Source organism: Penaeus chinensis, chromosome 17 (genome assembly GCF_019202785.1).
Source record: "Penaeus chinensis breed Huanghai No. 1 chromosome 17, ASM1920278v2, whole genome shotgun sequence".
Lineage (NCBI taxonomy): Eukaryota > Metazoa > Arthropoda > Malacostraca > Decapoda > Penaeidae > Penaeus > Penaeus chinensis.
This window is the reverse complement of record NC_061835.1, coordinates 4,893,524-4,918,523: the sequence shown is the minus strand read 5'-3', so window position 1 is coordinate 4,918,523 and position 25,000 is coordinate 4,893,524. Positions and strand designations below refer to the sequence as shown.

The following is a 25,000-nucleotide window of genomic DNA, read 5'->3' as shown; positions in this document are numbered from 1 at the left end:
GATTGACATATTTTTTGTGGTATTCAGAGCTCAACTCAAGACTTGATCATTTGCGTTTTCCATTTACAATATGATTTTCAGGAATAGCACTTTTAAACACTAGGGGGATGTCTTTAGTAGACAATAAAGATTGCCATTTTAGAAAGTATCAAATTGTTACTTTTCTTGCACTGAGGCAGAAATGTTCCGTACACTGAAGATATTTTTAAGAATGTCACAAAGTTTTGTTGATCAAAAGATGATAAAATTACCAATTGGTGAAATTTTATACATTGATATTTTAAGTGGTCCCTTCATACAGGACAAGAAAGTTTTCTTAAAATGAGGTGAATCTTCCAGGCATGTTGGTGAGTGGAGGGACAGGGGGTGGAAAGCACAGAGAGACTCAGCTGCAACTTCAACGAAAGTTACAGGAACGGGAGCACATCAGAGAGCAGAAGAGGAAACTGCAGGTTTGGAAATATTTATTTATTTATTTTTAAATTATTTATTTGTTTAATTAGTTAATTCATTAATTAGTTTGTGGTAACAAAATCGGCTTCTAAAGTAACTACCATTAACATTGAAAATGTTACTTTGCTAAGTGCAGTTTATCATGCTCTGTAATTTTAGTTTATTTTGACTTACTTATTATTCCCATAGCTTATCATGAGTATAATCAGCCAAAGAATAGTTCTGCATGATATGCTAACCAGTAATTCCCTTGACTTATTGCTTCTAGGAGCAGCAGCCAGCCATCAACAAGGCAAACAATGAGCGGCCAAAATCTCGGAGGAGGAGTGGGGCATCACGCAATCCTTCTGGTGAGACTGTTACCAATGGCACCTCTGCTGTGTCATCGAAGTCCAATTCCCATCATCCTCCAGCAACTGCTATCACTACCACCATTACTGCCACTACAAACACTACTAATGGCAACTGTGATAGCCTCCTCTCTGAGCTTCCTAATGGTGCTACTGGAGATATCACAGGTGTTGATGGCAATAACATTGTCAGCATAACTAATATCAAGCAGGAAGAGAGTCTAGAGTTTCTGGACTCGCTCACAGATGACAAGCTCCTAGATGCCAAGGTGGTTATAGATGGCAAAAATGGAAACTTTCACAGCAACATCATCACGAATGTGGGCCATACGCAGCAACCGCTCAGAAGAAATTGCAATACAAATAACAATTGTGATGTCAAGGCTCCTTGTAACAAAGTACCAAACCCAAAATCTAACCCTGCCAAGAAACCGTTCCTTATTATGCAGTCCAGCGCTCCCAAGACCACATCACCCAAGTCCAGGTTCAAAGCCATCCAGCCTAAGGTTACTGACACCATGCAAGGGACATTGCCTGTGGGATCTCAGTGGTCAGACATATTAGGAGGCACAGAGGACATCACACACCCCAAACCTGAAGTCCTTTTGCCTGTAAATTATGGTGGCCAGTTGATGGTTGAGTCTGGAATTCAGCAAGTGACTCAGCGTGAACAGCAACAACAACAACAACAGCAGCAGCAACAGCAGCAACAACAGCAGCAGCAGCTCCAGCAGCAGCACCAACAACAACAGCAGCAGCAGCAACAGCAGCACCAACAGCTCCAACAGCAACAACAGCAACAGCAACAGCAACAGATTCAGCAAAGACAAAATCTGACTAATAATAACTGCACTAATAGTCATGAGGCAGAAGAAGAATTAATACAGTACTTCCACAAAAATGCTGATATGGATGATGCTCAGAAGTCAAGTCAGCTGTCAGAATTGCGGAAATTGCTTCAGAGAAACCTACCAGGGGGTCAAGCTCAGGGGGGAGTGGGGGTCAGTGCTCATCCACTGATGACTGATACAGACATTGATCAGGATGTGCAGGGAACAGGAGGAATGAGAAGAAGAGTCAGTTTCCAACCATCTCTGGATGGAGGAGACAATTTGAATCCTCTTATGGGAGGACAGACTGTGGGGTCAGTGCCACCAAGTCCCAATACACGCAGAACTCAGTTTAATTTTACACCAATAGGTAGTAATCTGGACCAAACACAGGGTATGTCTCAGTGCTCTAGTGCAAATGCTAGCCCATTTATGTCTCCACGGAATACCCCATTACCTAGATCGAGACACAACTCTGGTCAAACCAATTCAACATATGTAACACCTCGTAGTACACCATTTACACCAGACCAACCAAACCATCCAGTTGCGTCTGAATGCAGCACACCATTCATGTCACCAATAACAACACCCTTGTTTCCAAGGTCACGTCACAATTCAAATCAGAATCATCGCAGTCCGTACACCCCTAACTGCCGTTCCCGGCACTCCTCTGGTGCCCCTACTTTTAGACATGCACCATACACCCCAGATGACATGTCTAGTCGGCGTGGAGGGAAGTTCCGTTCAAGACATTCATCAGGAAGTGTTCCACCATCTCCTTCCTCTGCTCCCCTCTCGCCACTGGTGCAAGATGGCTCAGTTCACCCCCCTCAAGACTCAAGCATACAACTCCCTTCAGCCTCCATGTTACATCATATGCTCAAGAATAAACAAACTGTAAGTGGGTATAGTGACTTGCGCCGTCGACACATGTCAGCAGGGCCAACTATCCATTATCAACCTCAGCCTCCTGCTTTCTCTATTGATCCATTATCCCAAGAGGTGTCCAATGTTATGACAAACTCCCAACCTGGACCGAGCAATGCCCTGCCTGTTAATCTAAATAGACCCCAATCAGTTCCACCTTTACAGATGCTCAATATGCCATCCTGTACTCAAGAATCTTTTGCAAAATCACATCCCAACACACCTATTGTTAATCAGCAGTTTGTGTTCACTGAGAGTTGTGTGTCTCAACCTTCCTCTTATGCACCTACTCCTGTACCCAGTGAATGCAATGACTTTACTGATAGTTATAATTTAGAGATTGACCCGATGCTGGATGTCAATTTGTCTGGTGATGCAGGAGGGACTGTTGGGCTGGATTCCATGGATTCATTGACTCTGACTAATAGCCATACAACAGACCTATCAACACTTTCAGACCCTCTGCAAGTTCCTCCTAACATGGACCCCTTTTCTGTGAGCTATTCTTCAGAAACTGGGGATTTGAGATCTATGGAAGAGCAAATAGGAGTAAGTGAAGTGACTCTGAGTAGTAGCAGTTGTTGTATGGATAATACACAAGGACAGCATGTTGATAGTGGTGGTGGTGGTGGTGGACAGGGACCATTAATCAGTACAGCCTCCATGCTCACGCTCAACGCTCTAAACCGCTCATTGGAGAATCCTGGTAGTGGGCTGGAGGAGGACTTCAGGCCAACATTGCCGGATCTGGGTGATCAGGAAGTGTTCAATTCTTTGGTGCTGGATGTGAATAAAGACTGACATCAGCCTGCCACCTGGGCAAAATATTTGACATAAATTTGTCAGCTGCTGAGGGGGCACCCATAGTCATGAAAACTTTAAAACTCATGTTTTAAAGATGTGAAATTTGGGTATCCTGGCTGATGTTTACCTCTTCAACACAGACACAGTGCTGAAGCACTAGCACAGATATGCCTGATTTGTATACATAGGAGTATAGTTTAAAGTATACATATTTACATTTTGAGTCCAGTTTTTGTATGCTGGAATCAAGCTTAAATATTTCCTATGTATACTAGACTTTGGGTTGAGATATATCTTGTTTGCTTAAGCACAGCTTAAGATATGCCTTTGCATATTGAAGTCCGTCTGGAGGTACATTGCCTATTGGAATCCATCTTTAGGTATACTGCTATATGCTGAATCTTATATTGTGTATACTGAGGTCCAGTTTAAGGTGTACCTGTATATGTGAATCATAAGGTTCTCTGGACTGCCAGAGTCTGGCTTTTTAGCTTTGATTTTACCAGTTTCCTGCAACTGCCGGGTATGTGATTCAGGAAATATTGGTGTTAACTTTTGTACTTTTTCTCTCTTTTTATCCTGAGCTACTAGTCCCAACTAGTAGGTTGTCAGAGAGAATCAACTCTCAGACAAATGTGATCTCAACAAAGGAACTTCTATATTTTAGCTCCCATAATTAGAATAAGAGAAAATAATTATTCTACCAAGTTCATTGCAGCAACAGTGAGTAGTTGGGTTACTGAAAGGCACTGGGAAAAGATTGTTACAAGATGTTTGCACATCTGGCCCATCTCTCTGAGGTTAGAGCATCACAGTTTGTTTCTTACTTTGTCAATAGCTGCATGTGGCTGTGAATATACCCCATACAGCCATTGTGTCTGTCTAGTGTGGCATACTTCTTGTTGGTCTTAATTTTTCTTCATATTGCAAATTCGTAATATTCAAGATTTTAACATTTATCCTTTTTTTTGTAAACTTATAAGTTTATATATTTTTGGGCTTAACTGTGTTGCTTTAGTGAATTTATTAAAAATAAATATTAACCACATAATTGCACTTGGTTCCTTTTCAAAGGATGTTACATTTCAAGTTAAATTGAAACTTTAACTTGCTGCTTTTCACCTGAGCAGCAGGTGTTGGCAACATCCATACTTCTGATGAGAAGTTGTGGCATCAAAGTCAAGCTCTAAAAGACTTAAAGAGGTTTGGTAGTGATTGAGGATTAGGTTTTGCTTGCTAGTTTGGCAGGTCAGAACCTTAGTTGAATGTGCCCAACTGCTAAGTTTTGTTAATTTACTTTAATTTACTTGTTCCCAAGTATGGTTTAACTTCCAGGTCTTTGCAGCTACACAGCAGCATATGTCTTGTTGTAACTTGAGACTTGGATATCTTTTTACAAATCTTCAGCATTGTGTTAAAATGCTGCAGAAATTGTGGACACATTGTGTACCTTGTATATATGTATTAAGATGTGTAATATAAGTAGTTTTGACTCTTGGATGTTTGTGGATTTTAGCAGAGGTAGAATAAGGCATTCAGTGTTTACTTTTTCACTGTCATGACAAAGCATTGACATTAGTTCTTATATACACAACCATTGGTTAGGAAGCAGCGACCGTGTCAGCTGTGGTGTGTGGGAGGGTCATCAACACATAGGTTTAAGTAAGCCAGCAGCAATGATGGTGTGCTATAAGAGAGTATGCTCAACAATATATTAACTAGATTTTATTGTAAATTATACGGGGTTCTTAACACTCCATAATGTATCTGTGATAACAAAGAAAAAGAAAAAAAAACATACAAAAAGTTTAATATTTTAAAAGTCTACAGCAAAAAGATTAATTTGTAGTTTTCACTTTTTTGAGTTACTGCAAAGGTTATTTTAGTAGGTAGGTATATCTATATATTTTTACCCCACCAACTTACTTTAAATCCATGTGTAATTTTGTGATCTCGACCATTGATGTCAGGGAGTAGTTTGTGGTGTCAGCTTAGATAAAACAATCCAGGAGTAGTGTGCAGAACTGTTTTGGATATGACCATCAAAAGCAGTGCATTTACCATGTTTGGTGTGTACCCAGGCGTGGAAGTGAAGGGAGTAGAGCAGTCATTAAATAGCGGATGCTGGAAGTAAGGAATTGGAAGAGAAAGCTAAGAATTATAGATACACAAGTCACTTTGATTTTTAGTAAGTGCAAGGGTTGTAAAACAAGTGAAGACGAGACAAAATTAAGTTCTTGGGTTCTATAAAAGTAAAGAAAGGGAAGACGGATATGTAATGCTTGAATTATCATTATATTGTTTTTACCATCTGTTAACTCTTGTTGTTGCTGTCTTCATTTCATCCATGTTTATTGTCCTTAAGCATCTTTCTTCAAACATTTAGTTAGGTGTATAAAGTTTTATCAGGAGACTTATTTTTTTATTGTCTTTACACTTTCTTTTTGTGAAATTTGTTTGCATTATAACCATGCAAAATTCACAAATTTTGAGATGATTTTTTATTATTAGGAGACAGATTGTTTTTTGTAGAAGTTGCCAGAGCAGTTTTTGTCTGAAAGTGAACAATAAGTGATGCATTCAGTTCCCCTCCCTCGGCCACCTCCATCATCACCAAACATCTGGGTTTACTTGCACTTGACTTCACTTGTTCCTGGGTTCCTGACACAGTTTTAAAGATTTCTAGCTTTGTACTCATTTTGAAAAAGTACAATATCTTTATTATAAAAAGAAGCCAATGAGCTTATTGATAAGATTATAGTTCTGATTATTGGATGAGATATTGTACTTTCACAAGAAGAGGGAAGGTAAGCTGGTGATCTGCTGCCATAGTTGAGACTGAGTATCCAACACTGTGTGGAATGTCAGAAGAGCTCTTTGTAAGCCATACCTTATGGACTTCAGGAGTCTTGTGTGTTCAAAGAAGCAAATGTACATATTTGCATTTGAAGATTTCACAAGGATTTTGTACTGTTGTAGTATGATAGTTGTACTAAGGTCTAACATTTACTTTTTATTTCTGTCACTTAGGAATTCCTTTCCTCAGACTTCTATTGTTGAGTGACAGTTAAACCCGGTGTTATATTTTGTTGTTTGTAATATAGATAAAATAATTTTTTCCAGTTATCAGTAAGGTTTTATTCATTGCAATGTGTTGCTTTGACAGATCCAAGAGCTTTTGTATGTATGCTGCTACAGCTCCGTGGCTATGAAGGATGTAGGAATGTGTAGTTCAGTGTGTAGTTACAAGTTGTAGCTTATTGGTAAAAACATCAACTCAGTTGAGAAAGCAAAGATTGTTTATTTTGTCTTGTGCTTATAACATTTGTGAAGGACAGAATGTCAAATTATATTTATAACCTGTAACTTTAGGTTGCAGCAGACACACAGCTAGGTTTCAAGGGGGATCAAGAAAAATTCTGTCTTCTGATGTTAAAAAGACTGTCCAGTATATTTATAACTGCCATTTTCTGTTTCAGAAACAGAATTACCACTTATGCCTAACTTGGAATTTCTTTGTACCTTGAAGTACTGTAGCAACTTTTCTCACTTGGCTTAATGCAAGTGGACCCCAGCATTGGAAGAGTCTTTAGTAAATTTTTGGGAGCTGATGTTTATATCCATTTTAGTAATTACACACATGCTACCTTTCCTTTTCTTGCTCTCATATTCTCTTTCCTTTTTCACTTGTATATTGTATATAGAAATGCATATTTAATTAGATTATAAATGAAATGGTTAATAAAATCCATGTGTAAAGATTGGATTGATGTGAAGAGTGCACGGTGTACATGAAGAAATCATAATTCTTGTAGAATGGAAAGCTCTTAAGATACTTTTGTAAAAGTATATTTTATATCCAATGAGCTCTGCTGTCTCTTTTTATTTTGTAGTGCTAGCCACGGAGCTGAAGACGTGCAGTGGAAGTGTTCCAGAAAAGACCATGCATTTCTCTTTCTTTCAGCTTTCTGCATACAATTAGGAAAACTTGTCCATTTTTATAAGAGCATCTCAGAAAGCACAAATGGGATAACTGCGGCTATGTATTGCAGCCCACTCTGAAATTAGATAGAGTTGGAGGTATCAGGATGTGTATGTATATATATTGTAATTGTAAAAGAAGTGCGAATAAGATAATGGACTTTTGTGTATGAGAAAGTTGCATGTATCCATATAGGTAAGTTTTCCCAGTGTTGAAGGCAGAAGGAGACGGATACAGTAGCCTGTAGAAGCCTGCCAAACTTTGATGTTATATTATAAATGGTATATCCATGGCTTCGGATGAGAATTTATTCAATATATCTGTTAATTGCTGAGCAGGATGCCAGTTGGAAGGTCAGCTTCATAATCTGAATGGACAACAGCAAGGGGCTGAGTCTCCTTTACTTAGTACAAAATAATTTCATTACTCTTATTTTAATTCTGGAAATAACACCTGCAAGTGAGAATTTATTGTAATATTTTTCCTCTTCAGTTGCCCAGCCAAGAGCTGAGGGACCAAATGCTAGATGACCTACTTGATCCTAAGTTTTACGCAGTTACCAGCATGATCCACTGCCGTTGTGCACTTTCATGGCCCATCGATCCCTTGTAGTGGGGAGAGACGAGCAAAAAGGGAAGGAATGAGTAAATGTAAAGGAAGACAGGTATGATTTGTGTTTGTACTTAAACAGGGGAAAGACAAAAAGAGTAGAAGTTCCATTTCATCATGAGAAGCAGTGCAGAGGAGAAAGATTCTCATTTTACAAGTGGTTTGAGGAAATCAGCATCAGCCAGAAAGATGAAACAGAACAGTGAGCAGCATGTCAGGCAATAAGTCATGCCTTCACTGAAGTGCCTCGAAATGATAGTGACTTCTCCAGCCATGGTACAGTTTGCAGAGCGTTATTCATGTAGAATAGGATAATCCTGTGGATTTTTCTTAATTCCATGTGCTGTAAAATTTAGATCATGCCAACAAGTCTGTAACCATGAATGATGCACAAGGTTATGGCTGCAAGTAACCAAGCCAGTTTTTATGCCATTGATGAAGTGATATTCACAATTTTTTGTTGGTAACATCTCTGTTGTATTTCTTCCCATGAGAGTATACTGAATCATGTATTTTAGGGTAATAATGAACAATGTGTTTTGCATCATACATGTATACTGTCACATATATTGTAGCAGTTTCATGTCATCTTGTGCGTCTGTATATGCATTATCTTATTTTTGGTATTTTAATAAAAAACATTCAAACACCCCACACCACACACACACACATTAGTTTACACAAACACACATGTGCATGCTTAAAGACACACACATGCATAGATATTCTTAGATTTGCATTTTTATGTACATGCACACACACACACACACATACATTTACATGTATACATTATTATATATTTAAAAGTAGGTAAAATTCACAGTTGAAAGCAATGGAGTTGAAATTATCCTAAGTTGAATTTTGGTATGCCATGACTTATTCCAACGTTGTTTTGGCATACCTTATCTGTGATACCATGGAGAGAGCAATGCATTATGATGACAGAAAGAGAGAAGAGAACAATTCATCCATCTTGACACAAAAGGGATCTTGGTTATGTAGCATCTGGGTACAACCTGGCTAGGGTCGACTCCCCTACAAACTATTGCTAAGCAAATATTACCTGTAAAACTTAATTCTTTAAATACAACAAATTTGCCACAGTTCTGGTGTCTTAGTAACCTTTGGTTTGTATGTATATGCACAGATAATACACTGTGAAAGAGATAAATGATGAGAGAGAGAAAAAAATTACACTTAAAAATATGAAATTCTCACCAAAACCACAGCTGCTTGTGTTTTGCATATGTGTGTGTTCCCTCTTATATACAAGTTTTAATAAGATGAACATTTTAATGATCCGTAACACAACCTAGGGCAGGAAAACTAGCTTTTTTTTTTTGTTTTTTATTAAAAATGAAAATATTAAAGTGGACAGATTCTCAGATGCTGAGGGCCACGTAGCAAAACAGTGCAAAATTGTGCCAGAAGAACAGAAAATGCAAACGTTAAGTCTTCACAGAGTTCAAAGTAAGAGCAACACAAGTTGGCGAGTTGGTTGGTGAATCACTTACGAATAAAAGTTTTTGGACAACCTATCTAGCGTCAGGCATTTGCCTGAGGCTTGCCTTACACGTTCACTGTGCTAGTGTTGTTACCGTACACTGCCTGGTTGAGTTTTAGCATCGGGGCAATGTCTTAGTGGTCTGCACATGGTCTACTTATCATGCTTAGATATTTGTGCATTTTCAAGGCTGTGCCAGGCAGTTCATCTTGAGTTGTACTTAACACAACCAGGGGCTGGGATATATATTTCGAGATCAGCCCAGTATGTGTATAACCAGAGACAGTCTCGGGCAGTGTTAAAAGATGAGCTGTCCCGGGTAGTGAGAGAAGTTGAAGGCAAAATGCAAGACCGTCTCAGATTGCATTCGTAAATTTTATTCCAACTTTGGCATGTTAGACATTTTTGCTAATATCACATTGGTTGTCTTGTTATTAAAATGCAAAGATCTGAAACATTTTCGGACTGCAATAATTACTGGGACACTACTGTGTCAAAAGATATTTTCCAACTTTGATCTTGAAATCTTGTAAAAGTTATTTTATGACACAGTTTAACTTCAGGAACCGCCAGCAGTCCTAAGTTAACACTAAATGACATTCAATAAATATGATAGATATTTTACGTAGACTGTAACATCTTTAAAGTATCGAAAAATTGTCTGTGGCAGCAGTTGTTCTCATCAGAAGCGAGATCACGTTCTATGGACATGCAGATGTATTCATTCTTAGTCACAAAAATCCACAGCCACCTTTAACTTTCCCATGTTAAATTAGCGAAGATCGTTTTCAACAACTTTTAGAAGAATAACCATCTGGTACGTTAAAAATTTCGTGAGAATGCCGCGTGTAAGGAGGTAGTTTCAAATGTCATTTTTTAAAACTATGCTTTAAATACCCCATACATGAGAACCTGGCGGCATCACAGTTAGGCAGATTCACAGCTGGTTTTTATAACAATTTGTTCATGAAAAGGTCTGACATAATGATTTACCTTCCAGACAGCCTTAGCGCCAGGATTTCTTGAATTTTAAACTAAGGCAGCTTTTCACCCGTGGATGGCCGGCGAGATTACGACTTTTGGGAGTGCGTCGGCATGCATCTCCGGCGGACAGCGCTCCAGCCGACGAAGGTGGGCAGGATGGGGACGAACTTTGCCCAGCCCCACCTGCAATAGGAAACTATTATTGGTACTGCTGAAACGGAATGTTGGATGGTTATATAATACAGACAAGAAACCTGCAAGCTATTCGGATATTGTTTACAATCCAAACTACATATATTGTGTTACACGTAACAAAAGTAGAAATAAATAGAAAAGTAAAACAAGTGTTACCATCATCCATTCGTAATTTCCCATAAACTAAACCCAAAGATATTGTTTTCAACTCCAACCTGTTATATTTCCTGAAGTCTTTGAACATGTAATCAGTAAGACCTTTAACCAATTATAAAAGGGAACTGGGAAACCTCACGCTGTGCAAAGATATCATTGAACCACAACTTTCGTTTTACTTTATGTCACTGCCTATCATTAAAGCTCAGACACCCCATTCTCCGCCAAAATTCCGGACACTCCAATCACTTCTTCCCCGCTACCCACTCCTCTTCCCCCTCGCGCAACTCATCGCACAAGACAAGCTAAACGCTTCATCGCCTCTTCTACCCCATCCTCTCCACCAACCCCTCCTTCCACCTCTCAAACATCTGTCCCCTTTTTTCCCCCATAAGAAAACCTTTGTTTCTCTGACGTCTCAAATCGACTCCACTGCAGAAACTTTCTAAGACATACTAAACTATCTAATCATGACCCAAGGTATCATACCTACACCTCATCCATCCTGCAATCTCTCTACTCCCATTCCTTCTACACTCAAAAGTAACTGCCGACACCCATCATCCCTGACTCGTGTTCCCCCTGCGCCCCTTCCTCCCACTCCCTCCTAACATATCCCATTTCCCCCCCTGCTTCAACTGCATCATTCCCTCGTCCTTCCCCATTATCCCTCCCGCTTCCCCCTGGAGTTGACCCTTTGTCACAGCAACGCCTTTCCCTGGATTCTCTCCCTCCTGACATTCTCCCAGAAACTGCGGTCGAATTGCCCTTAAACCGCTTTCTCCTTTGCTAATCCCTACCTTACCCCACAGACATCCTTGCGATATCCCATACATTTTTCTTTGACAACTTTGATGTAATCGCCCCTGATAATTCCTACCTTCCTGAACTGCTATACGACTTCTGACGTGTAGTACATTTAATCATAAACTAACCCCCCTGATAACCCTTTTCACTATTAGACCTTTCTATCGTGCTATATGGCCTTTGATGTCTAGCACATATATATTGTTTTGTAACCATTAAACATTCACTAACACAAATATTGTGCCTGATAGTACAGACACCTGACGAGGTGAACGATCGCTTGGGCACTTGTGTTCCCAAACTTCAGAGTCATGTAATCCTTGAGCATTTCCGGCCACGTGTTCTGTGCCATGTCATTCCCAGCACCATAGTCCTCACCCCCTACACGGTCACCATATCTCTCCATACCCACACAGCCATCATAACCTCCTCAGTCACCAAACCAACATGGCCATTCAAAGGCTTTCTTTAATTTATTCGATTCAGCTCATAGGCCACCGCGTCAAAGATAATAAACAAACACGTAATCCAGCTAAAATCTACACTACCCGCTAAATGATTTTTCTTCTAATGGTTTAAGAATAACAACTAAAAATAAAATGCTAATACCATCGCAAAATATAGAGATGTAGTGCTAGTGAAACAAAAGTCGATTGCAAACATATTCAAAATATGTCTTTGTTCCTTTGTAGTCAGTACTGTATACCATAGCCACCATGATGAACTCATTACCATACAAAGGCGTCTTCAGGTCATGCAAGGAACGTGATGCGAGTGTTTAGGACAACTGCCATTGACTCATAAATACTGACGTAATCAGCATAGTGGTTATGAAAGGAAAAGTAATAACAAGTCATGTTCAGTCACCGAAATCGAGAGTACGGAATATTTACCATGTGGAGTAAAGGTAAAGTGCAAAAGTGTGAAGAAAATACATACACTCGGAAGAAGGGCATTCCCACGGGGAGGTCGTAGCAGCGCGCGTCTGTGATCACGACGTCGTTCTCGTCCCTCTGGGGCTTCAGCTGCGCCTTCCACTTCTTCATGCCTCGCTCCTCGTCCGTGCCTGCGGCCGCAAGAAAAGCGAGGGGTTAGGCAACCTCTTGTTTACGAACACATATTGCATTTGTATGTCAAGCCGAGCTTTGAGAGATAAGGGAAGAAATAAATAGGAAGATAGGTAGAAAAACCGGAGGAAATGAAGATAACTTTGTCTTCTATTCAATTCTTAGGCCACCACGCCAAAAATCATACACTAAAAGGGATTAAACAGATATCCTTAGGACGTAACTTTCCTTGATGCCACCTTACTACTTTGTAAAACAAGCTTCCTTCATAACTCCACACAAAGAACTACACAAGGCATCAGTTATGATGTTTCCATAGTAGATTTTTTATGTTAATAATCGAATATAATAACCTAAGGAAACAAAATTATTTTTTAGTGTTGTACATTTATCATATTTTTCTTTAAAAATCTATACTGACAGGCTTTCATAAAAAATCTGAAGTTCCCTAAGGAGAGATTCCATACTGTGACGGCACTTTTAGCTAATGGAAAGCGAAAGAGAAAAGAACAATAGGAACACTAAACGAAGAGGTGAAAGAGAGTGGGAAGCTCTAAACAGGGACAAAGGGAAGGCCCTGAAAATTAATAAGATGGAGACGCACCTGGGACCGTGTTGTCCAGAACGAAGCCCAGGAAACCCCCGACAAACATGGACGTCCGGAGCAACACAGACAGCACTTGGTCCAACAAAGGCAGCGACGTGTTGATGATGTACTTGTTCTCGGGCCTTTGCATCCACTGCGGAGGAGAAGTGAATGCGCTTACGAAAAGATGATGAATAAATACTGACATATGTATTCTTTTTCCCTTTCCTTTCCTACCTTCCATTCTATTCCATTTCATTCCTTCCTTCCTTCCCTTCCTTTTCCTTCCATTCTTTTCCTTCCTTACCTACCTCTTCCGTCCTTTCTTCCCTCCCTCCTTCCCTCCCTCCCTCCCTTCCTCTCTTCTTCCCTCTTTCCCTCCTTCTCTCCCTCCCTCCCTCCCTCCCTCCCTTCTTCCCTTCTTCCCTCTTTCCCTCCCTCCCTCCCTCCCTCCCTCCCTCCCTTCCTCCCTCCCTCTCTCCCTCTCTCCCTCTCTCCCTCTCTCCCTCTCTCCCTCTCTCCCTCTCTCCCTCTCTCCCTCTCTCCCTCTCTCCCTCTCTCCCTCTCTCCCTCTCTCCCTCTCTCCCTCTCTCCCTCTCTCCCTCTCTCCCTCTCTCCCTCTCTCCCTCCCTCCCTCCCTCCCTCCCTCCCTCCTCCTCCTCCTCCTTACCATGGGCAGCGCCATCCGAAGAAGAGGGAGAACCCGATGACGAAGAGGTTCCTGGGTGAGTTGAGGTCGACGTACTGGAGGGAGGAGAGGCCGACGGAGGTGATCATGGCGAAGACGACGCAGAAGATGCCCCCGATGATGGGCTCAGGGATGGTGATGAAGAGGGCGCCCACCTTGCCCACCAGCCCGCACAGTAGCATGATGACGGCGCTGTACTGCACGACGCGGCGGCTGCCCACCTGTCGTCACGTTCGGGTATTTTAGCAAAAGGTTTATATAACTGCGCAGAAACAAGGCGAAATGCAAAGGAGGTTTGAAAGGAGATTCTCGTTAAGTATGTAACTTATATACACAAAGTGGCAAAATAATTCCTGAAGCACGAAAACCAAATTTACTGACTTATTTAACCATATATAACATATACTGATTATAAGTATTCGAATAGGCACAAACATATAAAAATAGTAACATTGAAACACAACAGGTCTTTAGGCTTGCACATCGATTGACACATTTACATTACTGGCTATTATTTCTCCTTTAATATAAGAAATCAAAGGCTTGAAACGCCGAGATTATCAGTATAAACGAACCAACATAATTTAAATTGGGTTATGCCAAATCCCTGTCTTTTTCCATTTCCCATAACACGCCCAGTCTTTCACCCCCCCCCCCCCCCGTAAATCCCTCGCCGTGAAGCTTTTGCCCGGCGGGGGAACAGCGGAGGCTCACGTACCCTTGTGACACCAATGGCGCCGACGTTCTGCGAGTAGGAGGTCGTGCCGCTGCCGGTGCCCCAGAGGCCGGCAAGCGCCGTGCCAAGGCCCTCCATCCAGATGCCACGGTTGATGGCGTGCTTGGGAGGGGCGGGCGCACCTGGGGACACAGAGGATGCCATCATGAGAGGAGGTTACATCAACATAAACACGCAGATACGCACGCACACTCTGTCTCTGTATGTCTGTCTAACACACACATATGTGCGGTAATAAGAGATAAAAAGGAAGAACAATAAAGAATAGGAGAGAAGGGAAGAAACAGGAGAAAAAATGAGGTAGGAGGAAGAGGGAAAAGAAGGGAGGGAGGTAGAGGGTGTGAGAGAAAAGGAGAAGAGGAAACAGAAGAGGGAACGAGTGCGATAGAAAAAGTAAAAGTGATAGTAAATACGAAAAATAAATTTCACAACAAGCTCCAGTAGTACATTTTGTCGATCATCCTCGGCCAAGACCATTTGCTTCCTCGACTCAGTCTACGCCGGAATTGAGCGACCGAGTGGCCTCCGACCCCTCTGGCCGAAGCAAGCGGTCCCGGCCAAGGCGGCTCGCCAGAACCCGACTAACCTGCCAGGCGCGCGCAGGCGAAGTAGTCCCCGACGCTCTCGACGATGCTGGCGAGCACCCCCGCCATCATGCCCAGCACGCCGGCGACGCTGACGGTGGGCAGCCCCCACTGGCCTAAGGAGGGGCAGAGGAAGGGGCTCAGTCAAGGATCGGATAACTAGGTCAGGGAACAGGGGACTTGGGGGAGGGGGGACTTCATGACACGATGTGGAAGTTATTGGTACTTAGGGAAAGAGGTAACTCTATTTCGGCCTTTTATGCCTTTCGCCGAAACATGTATTTACATTAAGACCGAGGGAAACAGTGTCTTTCTGAAGAATTCACCCGTATCTTAGTTATTCGCAGAACCAGACTTTACTACATCAAATGTGCGAATAACACGAAACCCCGAACGCACCGGGGTAGGGAACGCGGAACCACGGGGCTTCGGTGATGATGTCCAGCCTCGTGTCCGTGCGCGCGTGCGACTCCTTCGGCAACGTGTCCGTGTATGTCAGCACCCAGCAGGTGCCCCACGCACCCACCACCGCCAGCAGCACCTGCAGGAGCAAGCCTCCATTAGGAACGAATTCACCTGTCTGTCTGTATGTATGAATGATTGAATATATGTATGTATGTATGTATGTATGTATGTATGTATGTATGTATGTATGTATGTATGTATGTATGTATGTATGTATGTATGTATGTATGTATGTATGTACGTAGGTAAAGTCGGTAAGTATATTTGTGTGAAATGGTATGTATGTAAGCCTTTATATATGTATTTGTACCTGTTTATATATGAATATATATATATATATATGCATACATACATATACATACATATATACATACATACATACATACATACATACATACATACATACATACATACATACGTATATACATATACATACACATAAAAACACACACACACACACACACACACACACACACACACACACACACACACACACACACACACACACACACACACACACACACACACACACACACACACACACACACACACACACACACACACACACACACGTACTGACCGGGAAGAGCTTGAAGAAGTGGATGTTGGTCCTGGTGAAGCCCCTCGAGCGCGACCAGCTGACGAAGGGCAGCGGGACGTCGGCCAGGTACTGCGAGAACATCACGAGCAGCACGATGGTCCTGAAAAGCGAGACTCGGGTCAGGCACACGAGCCGGGCTTGCCACTGCAAGGGTTCGAAGTCTTTTGTGTGATTACGCATTCCGTGATGGATCTAAACTTTATTCAGATTTCAGCAATGACGAATATAAGGTGGCAATGTCCGCGGAAGATAAAGCCCTCATTTAAGACGGACGGCACGCGCACAGCGCCAAAGCGGCCAAAGAGCGACGCGTCTCGCGCGGGAATCACATGAGCCATTCTATTCAGATTTTCCCCCAGAACTGAAGCTGACGACACGTACATCATGCTGATGCCCCAGTGCGAGGCCGCCTTGGAGGCCGCGACGGGGAAGAGCGAGAAGCCGATGAGGGTGACCGTCGGCACAATCACCAGCGGCGAGATCCAGCGCAGGAGGGCGCCGATGGCTCCTGCGGGAGAGAGGCCAAGGCGTTAGGAAGGAGCTGGGCTAGTTGTGCCTCACCGCACGCTGGCTGCCTGTGACAGGGCGTGCAGCTTCTGCGGCGCAGCAGGCAATTCAGCTGCAAACTTTGGGGTCGAAATAAAATTGCGTCTCTTAAGCTGTCTGTTTATTTATCTTCCTTTATGTCTTGATATATATATATATATATATATATATATATATATATATTAATATATGGCACACACACAGTAACGTGCACACAAAGATGAAAAGGAACTCGTGAAGAGTTCGAAACGTTACGACTCATATTCATTTCTTACTGTGGCTGTTTTCCTTTTCATATCAATATATATATATATTTATATATATACATATATAAGAATAAAATATATATATGTCAAAAAACGTATATATATATATTTTACACACACACACACAAACACACACACACACACACACACACACACACACACACACACACACACACACACACACACACACACACACACACACACACACACACACACACACACACACACACACACACACACACACACACACACACACATACACATACATGTATATAAGTAAATAAATAAATATATAAATCTGTGTGTATATGTGTGCGTGGGTATGTGTGTGTGTGTGTGCGTGTGTGTGTGTACAAATATATATATATATATATATATAAATATACATACATAAATATATATACACATACACATCCACATACACATACATACATACAGGCGCACACACACATATAGACATATATATATATATATATATATATATACATATATATATATATATATATATATATATATAGAGAGAGAGAGAGAGAGAGAGAGAGAGAGAGAGAAATGGCCCAAAGTGGTTCGATGACAAAAGCAAGAACATTGAAAACAAGCAGCTTCTTTGGAGAAGGTTCAGAGGACAGATATCAAACAATAAAGTAAGGTAAAAAGTAAGAAGAAAAGAGTTATACCCAAGCCATGAGGGAGGCGAAATTAGACTTTAAAAAGGATATAATCAATAAATTTACAAATCAACCAAAGCTCTTCTTTGACTACATGAATAGTAAGACTCAAAGTAGAGATCAAATGAGCGCCATCAAAGACAATAACATCGTTTATACTGAAGAGGAGGAAATGTTTGAAATCCTTAATGAGAAATTTCGGACTGTGTTTGTTCAGGACCCATTCTTTGAAATGGCAAGTCACTGTACAAACGTAAATCAGAATAACGAAAGTATCACACTCAAAAAGATTGAAATAAAAAAACCTACTGCGAGGGTGAAACAAGACTCAGGAGGGACCACATGAGGATTTCTAACTGGGGAATGTGCCGAAGAACTGTGAACTCCGTTAATAATATTCCAAAATTCAGTGGGACGAGAAAAACTACCAAAATATTGGAAACTCGCCGATGTTATTACACCTTTATATAAGGCGACAAACAAAATCTTCTAAATTTTAGACCAGTTTTGTCAACTAGTGTAGTATGCAAGCTGTTAGAAAGGATAATTAGGAAACAGTGGGTTGAAGTACTTGAAAAATACTATATGATATCTAATAATCAATTTGGATTCTGAAATATTACAAGAAAGATACGGCTGGGTGGATTGTGTGCACTTAGACTTTAAAGAGGCACCTGATAAGGTGTGTCATAAAAGACTATTATAGAAATTAGAACACCTAGATGGGGTGAAAGGCAAACTCCTCGAATGGATGAAAGGCTTCCTTCATGAAAGACAGATGAGAACTGTAATTAGAGGGAGGCACTCGACATGGCGACGAGTAACAAGCGGAGTACCTCAAGGATCGGTCTTGTCGCCGATTATGTTTACTATTTTCATCAATGCTTTAGGGTCAAATATAAGCCCGACACGAAATTACGAAAAGGATAATAGACGACGTCTAATGTCAATACCTCCAAAATAACATCGAGAACTTATTCATGTGGAGTTGTACTTGGAAAATGGAATTGAACACCAATAATGCAATGTCGCCAAGTTCCGAGGAAGATGTGTATGTATGTGTATGTAAATATGTATATGTATATATGTATGTATGTATGTGTGTGTGTGTGTGTGTGTGTGTGTGTGTGTGTGTGTGTGTGTGTGTGTGTGTGTGTGTGTAAGTGTGTGTGTGTGTGTGTGTGTGTGTGTGTGTGTGTGTGTGTGTGTGTGTGTGTGTGTGTGTGTGTGTGTGTGTGTGTGTGTGTGAAGGTTTGATATACACTGAACACGTGTGTGTGTGTGTGTGTGTGTCTATATATATATATAGATAGATAGATAGATAGATAGAAATCCATATAAATATATATAATATAAATATATATACATATAAGTACATACACAAATAACATATATATAAATATATATATATATAAATAAATAGATATAAGTAAATATATATATATTTATATATATTTATATATATTTATATATTTATATTTATTTATATATATATTCTTAAATATTTATATATATATTCTTATATATTTGTATATACATTTATATATAAATATATATATGAATATATATAAATATTTGTAAATAAATATATATACATACATTTATATGTGTACATATATGTACACACACACACACACACACACACACACACACACACACACACACACACACACACACACACACACACACACATATTATATCATATATATATATATATATATATATACATACACACACACACACATATATATACGTGCTAAGTGTGTATCAGACCTTCCCTGACCAGAACCGCACCCAGGATAACTCACCGGTGAATCCTACGAGGATCTGGAAGACCGCTGACACGCAGATGGCGCCCTGGACCTGCCTCATTCTGACCTGCCACAGCTCCGTCTTCTCCGCCTCCGTCAGGGCGTCGAATTCCTCCTCGCTCGGGCAGGGCATGAGCGACAGGATGGCCAGGATGGGGCCGAGGAAGCCATGTGTGCCCCCTTGCACTATCGGTAACCTGGCAGTAGTAGGCGGGGGTTCGGTTATGCACCATTACTGGTAAGGAAAACGGTTTTAATGCAAGAAATGAATACATGATGTTTGGTGAATCAGTGTTTGTCCAAAAGTGTCTTGTAGTATAACTTGTATTATCTTCCTTAGTCTGGTCAAATTTGGCGTTTTCCTTTTTATCATGCTAAGTAGTGATTTCCTCTGAATAACTGATATTGCTCTTATTACTTCCCGCGGTGACTGCATACTGAGGACATTCATTTCCCTTTCTTTACATAAATGCAATGATAATAAAGACGTGGTCTGTGATTTGCAAGCCGACTGGATACTCTAACGTCTCCGCATACGTTTATCCTCCAGTGCACTCGACATCTAGTGAACGTAACTCAACGGCAAGCTGTGCTGATTCAGTAAGTATATGGGCTCTGTACAGCCAGTAACCGACTTTAAGTCCCATTCCACTATTTACAAAATATCATTTGAATACAGCAGAAATCTAAAGGGCAACTCGGCAGGGTTTTAATGGTCTCCTAACACGAAAAAGATTGATATGGTCACATACTCTTAGAAATGAATCTTACCTAGATTCTTGTAAAGAGAGAATGCGCATAGCAGCCCATCTAAATAATTCCAGCTACCGTCCTTAACCCCTTGCCGACGGGTACGACGGGTAGACACGTGCTATGCCCACTGTTAGTACTTGTTTGATTGTTTTTACGCATAGATGGCTATACTTGTACTAAGTCACCAATGAGCCAGTTAGGAGTACTGCCCGTCTCGCCCGTTCACCCTTTTCTTTGATTTACGAAATATTTTACATTATCTTATTTTGCTGTTACTAATATTAAAAAACATTATAATAATTATAATGTATATAATAAAAATAACACCATCGATATCCATAGCACTAGTAAAAAACACGTTTTTCCCGCCAATTCAAATCACGTATGGTCACAAGGTCTATTTATTGACTCCTTTGTGGCTAAGCACTAGCAAAGCCATCTATGAGCAGACATTTCACAAAAAATATAGAAAATGGGCACAGCATTTTCCCCATTTTTTGTTCATTTTCCCCGACGGCATTGGGTTAAAAGCTACAAGGGTATGGCGCTTCCCTGACAATCGCAGAGGCTTCGCCAGGAAATATTGCATAAGATGTTTTTAAGGTCATTTACAAAGACGTATGGTATTACAAGGTGTTTTCATGTTTTATACAATAAGAATGTTACGATCTTTATTTTTAAAGGATTCATTTTCGTAAAAATATAATTTTGATGCAATGTTTTGTCTCCTCATGGCCTTTATATTATCACAAGAAGAATATCCTAAGACTACTGGCGTTAGCCGCTTGTAAAACTCCACTGCGGAAGATCGCGGTGGACGGAGGACCCCGCCCCCTCCCTCCACCCTAGCGAGCCGTACCTGACGCCGAAAGTTGTCTGGAGGAGCGTGACGATCCCGCTGACGAAGATGATGGTTGAGGCGATGGAGCCGCGGGCTGGGTCCGACGCCGCCATGCACATCAGGGGCGTCAGGAGGTACGGGATGCTTACGGTGGATTCTACCATCATCAGGTAATGCTGAGGAGACACGCAAGGGACTATGTTTTATTCAGCTGAAGACAGCGAAACAATTGGATGTTGTCTACCGGCAAAAATGCAGCGTTGATGATGACATGGAATTCACAGGCGTTCTGTTTGGGTGCCTTGACGGCAGATCTCACCTGGATGCCCAAGAAGACGCAGGTGTACCAAGGAGGGCTGTCCTCGACGCTGTAGAGGAGGCGGGACTTCGGGTCGTCCTCCACTAACGCCTCGCGGGACTTGGCCACATCAGTCTTCCTGGAGCGCCCCTCCTCCTCGTCCGGCCCCTGGCGCCCCACGCCTTCCATCTGCAACGGACGTTATCGAGAGTAAGGACGGAGACGGGTTCTGCGCTAGGGTTCAGGATAATTTACCACTCTCGGTTTTTAACATTTGGACTCACCGATTCTACGCAGATATTCGCTGTGTTCACCATCGGATTGCGGAATATAATGAAAAAAATGGAGCAAAGAGTAACATCTCAGTTTGTGGTAAAAGATGACGTCAAATACCAAAACAAAAAACAGCAGCAGTTAAGTGATTCAGCAAGAACCAGAAATCCTACTCGGGACAAAACATGTATATACGCTGGCAACTCCCGTCCTTCGTGGACTGGTCAAGCAAGAGGGAGAACAAATCTTCGAATACATGTCACCTACGTGTTTTCCTTCTTTTCCTATTCTCTCTCCTTCCCGGAATTGATGGAGAAGGAGAGAACTTGCATTTTTTACAAGACCCCACCTGGTGATGTCATTCCTTAGTGTGTTTTCCATACTACTCCGTCTGAACACTATCCTTCTGTCAGTCATCTGTTAGTCTCGAGGCAGTCAAGAAATATCATCTTGCTCACCACATCTGCTTGGATGTCACCGCATTCACACCTTCGGGCGCGCACGTAGACACAGACACGATGTTTGTGAGTGTGTATAAATAGAGAGATAAATAAATAGATAAATAAATGAGTACTAAATAAATGAATAAAATGTGTGTATATATACACACACACACACACACACATATATATCTATATGTATGTTTGTATGTATATATATATGTATGTATGTATATATATATATATATATATATATATATATATATATATCACACATATATGTGTGTGTGTGTGTGTGTGTGTGTGTGTGTGTGTGTGTGTGTGTAAGGAAAGGCCGTCAGATAAAAACAGACATACATATATATATATATATATATATATATATATAAGTATATGGTTGTATAGATAGATACAGATATAGATAGATAAGTAAATAGACAGACAGAGATAGAGAGATATAGAGAGAGAGGGAAGCGAGGAGTAAAAACCATTACACGAAACCCACATAAAAAGACGGATCAAACGGGAACAGGGAAAGTGAGCTTTGACACTAAAATAAAATGTCTTATATTAAGTAGAATATATCGAATTCTAATTTGGAAACTTAAATGTTACATCATTCGATCTAGAAGGCATTATAAGCATTACTAGTTTAAATATCAGTCTGCAATAATAAATCAATGCTAGAAATAATCGGCATGATCACGGTGTTTTCACAATAAACGGAGGGCGTGTTTTTCAATGTAATCGTGAATTGCAAGAGTGCCATCAGTCCGTCTTTTACCCCGATGCCAACAATGCAGAATTACTTCCTATAAATATATCACCTTATTTCTCCCAAAATTTGCATTTATTTTTGAAAATTAACATAATCTTCGAAACCGACATTTATCTTTAGTAAATGACAATATCTGATTTCAAGAAAAATCACATTATATTTTGGAAACTCGGCATTATCTTAGTAGCTGGCTCATGCCACGGACGCAATTGGGCTGAGTCATTATTTATGTACAGTGACTTGGGCAACCTGTGCGCGTGACCACAACAGGTCGCCTTTGACTGCGTTTTAGCCAAGAGCGAAATTTGGCCGCCGTCCGGGTTTCCCCATCGCGAAAGGGGATCCCTGGCAGATTTCATGCTTCCTTCCCTCGGCGCCGCGATCGCAGCCGCCCGACAGTTTTATCAAGGCAGTTTTAAAGGCACAGTCTCTCCTCGGTCAGAAATGTCAGAAAATGTCAGTAGTACACCAGAGTCCATGTTCACAGATGTGATGCAGGACGGAATTTGCACATACAATATAATGAGATAACTTCTACAACTGCGAACAATACAAGTATAAAGACGGTCGAGATACCCCTGACGGGATAAATATCCTCCATTCACACAGAAGTACTTGGCTGTATCGAAATAGATTTACAGAGATATGTTAAAGTTCTTTCCTCTAGCTTAGGTGAACAGTTGTCATAGTCATCATACTTATGATTAAAAAAATATAAATCCATATCATTCCGTGGCAAGTCGCTGATGAAGAATTCTAAACAATGCCTCTAAACATTTACATGTAACCTATTTACTGAAACAGCGTTATTACAAAAACTACCGAAATTTATAGCAACCAAGACAGGGACGAAATAATCTTACATTATCTGCCAAAGCCATTGCCAATAGCGGTCATTCGGCTCTTAATGCCGGACTAAGAAATCACACGGAACTGATCCCGTTTGTGCAGTGTCCGCACTCGGCCTTTTTCTGTCAATAATAATTATCATTATTATTATTATTGCCGTTATTAATATTACTAATATTATTATCATTATTACTATAATCATCATTTTTGTTATTATCATTATTATTATGATTATTGTCATTATTTTTATAATCATAATTTCTTTTATCATTATTATTACCAGTAACATTATCATCAGCAGCATTATCATCACTATTATGATTGTTATTATTATTATTATCATCGTAATTATTATTATCATTATTATTATTACTGTTATCATTATTACTATTATCATTATCATTACTGTTATTATTGTTGTTATTACTGCTATTAGCATTATCTTTATTATAATCATAATTATTATAATAATAATTACTATCATCGTCGTCATTATCATTATCATAATTATCATTAGCATTATTATCATCATCATTATTGTTATCATTATTATTATCATCAATATTATTATTATCATTACCACCACCATTATTATAATTATTCAATCATTACTTATATCAGTATCTTAATCACCATCATTAATATGATTATCATTATCATTGTTATTATCATCATCATCATCAGTATTACTCTTATATCTTTACTACTATTTATCATTATTTCTCCATCTTTACTACAATTACTATCATCACATTTTCATTTTCCCTCCCTCTCTTTCTCTTTGCCGTCTCCCTCGAGAGAATGACTCATCATCACCAGCGTGACTGACGATTGAAAAACGAACAAAATCACTTCGGATTTGCCAAGGATCCTGAAGACCACTTGGGCTCTGGAAGATGTGTTCTCACCTCAGTGCTCAGCCTCGCAGGGTCCACTCCTAACCTAATACGAAGGCAACAGATGTATTTCAAGTAATAAATATGAAAGGGGATCGGGGAGGATGGGGTGGGTGTGGGGGGTAGGGGATTTTCATGTGACACGAGTGTGGTTACGGCGTGACTTTTCAACAGTGTTACTAGTTTATATTAATCACGAGGCCTTTGGGTGTATAGATATTCTTGCGATTGTATTATTTTTGTCTAATGG

General features: G+C 40.5%; 2 protein-coding genes across 4 annotated transcripts in view; one reads left to right on the top strand and one right to left on the bottom strand.

Annotated features, from left to right (window-relative positions):
• Positions 1–9,061, top strand: part of LOC125033953 — a 99,473-nt gene extending 90,412 nt beyond the window's left edge. For both annotated transcript variants that reach the window (XM_047625546.1, XM_047625547.1), the window contains 2 exons: positions 340–452; positions 722–9,061. In XM_047625546.1, coding sequence (XP_047481502.1) covers positions 340–452; positions 722–3,364 — 2,756 coding nt within the window. In that variant the 3' untranslated portion in view covers positions 3,365–9,061. The remainder of the gene's footprint in view (positions 1–339; positions 453–721) is intronic.
• A 757-nt stretch (positions 9,062–9,818) lies between these two features.
• LOC125033954 (solute carrier family 23 member 2-like) lies at positions 9,819–23,901 on the bottom strand. Of its 2 annotated transcripts, none has more exons than XR_007115646.1 (13): positions 23,869–23,901; positions 21,536–21,703; positions 21,235–21,392; positions 19,620–19,819; positions 16,713–16,839; positions 16,311–16,431; positions 15,665–15,806; positions 15,268–15,381; positions 14,664–14,803; positions 13,928–14,166; positions 13,276–13,411; positions 12,544–12,670; positions 9,819–10,629 (listed from the first exon to the last, which is right to left on the bottom strand). XR_007115646.1 is itself a non-coding variant. In XM_047625548.1 (13 exons), the coding sequence occupies exons 1-13, from the start codon at positions 23,884–23,886 to the stop codon at positions 10,533–10,535; spliced, it is 1,797 nt and encodes a 598-aa protein (XP_047481504.1). In that variant the 5' UTR covers positions 23,887–23,901; the 3' UTR covers positions 9,819–10,532. The 2 variants fall into 2 exon arrangements, 1 of the variants encoding a protein (XP_047481504.1); XM_047625548.1 differs by having other exon boundaries at positions 13,276–13,433; positions 13,940–14,166.
• Positions 23,902–25,000: the final 1,099 nt, after the last annotated feature.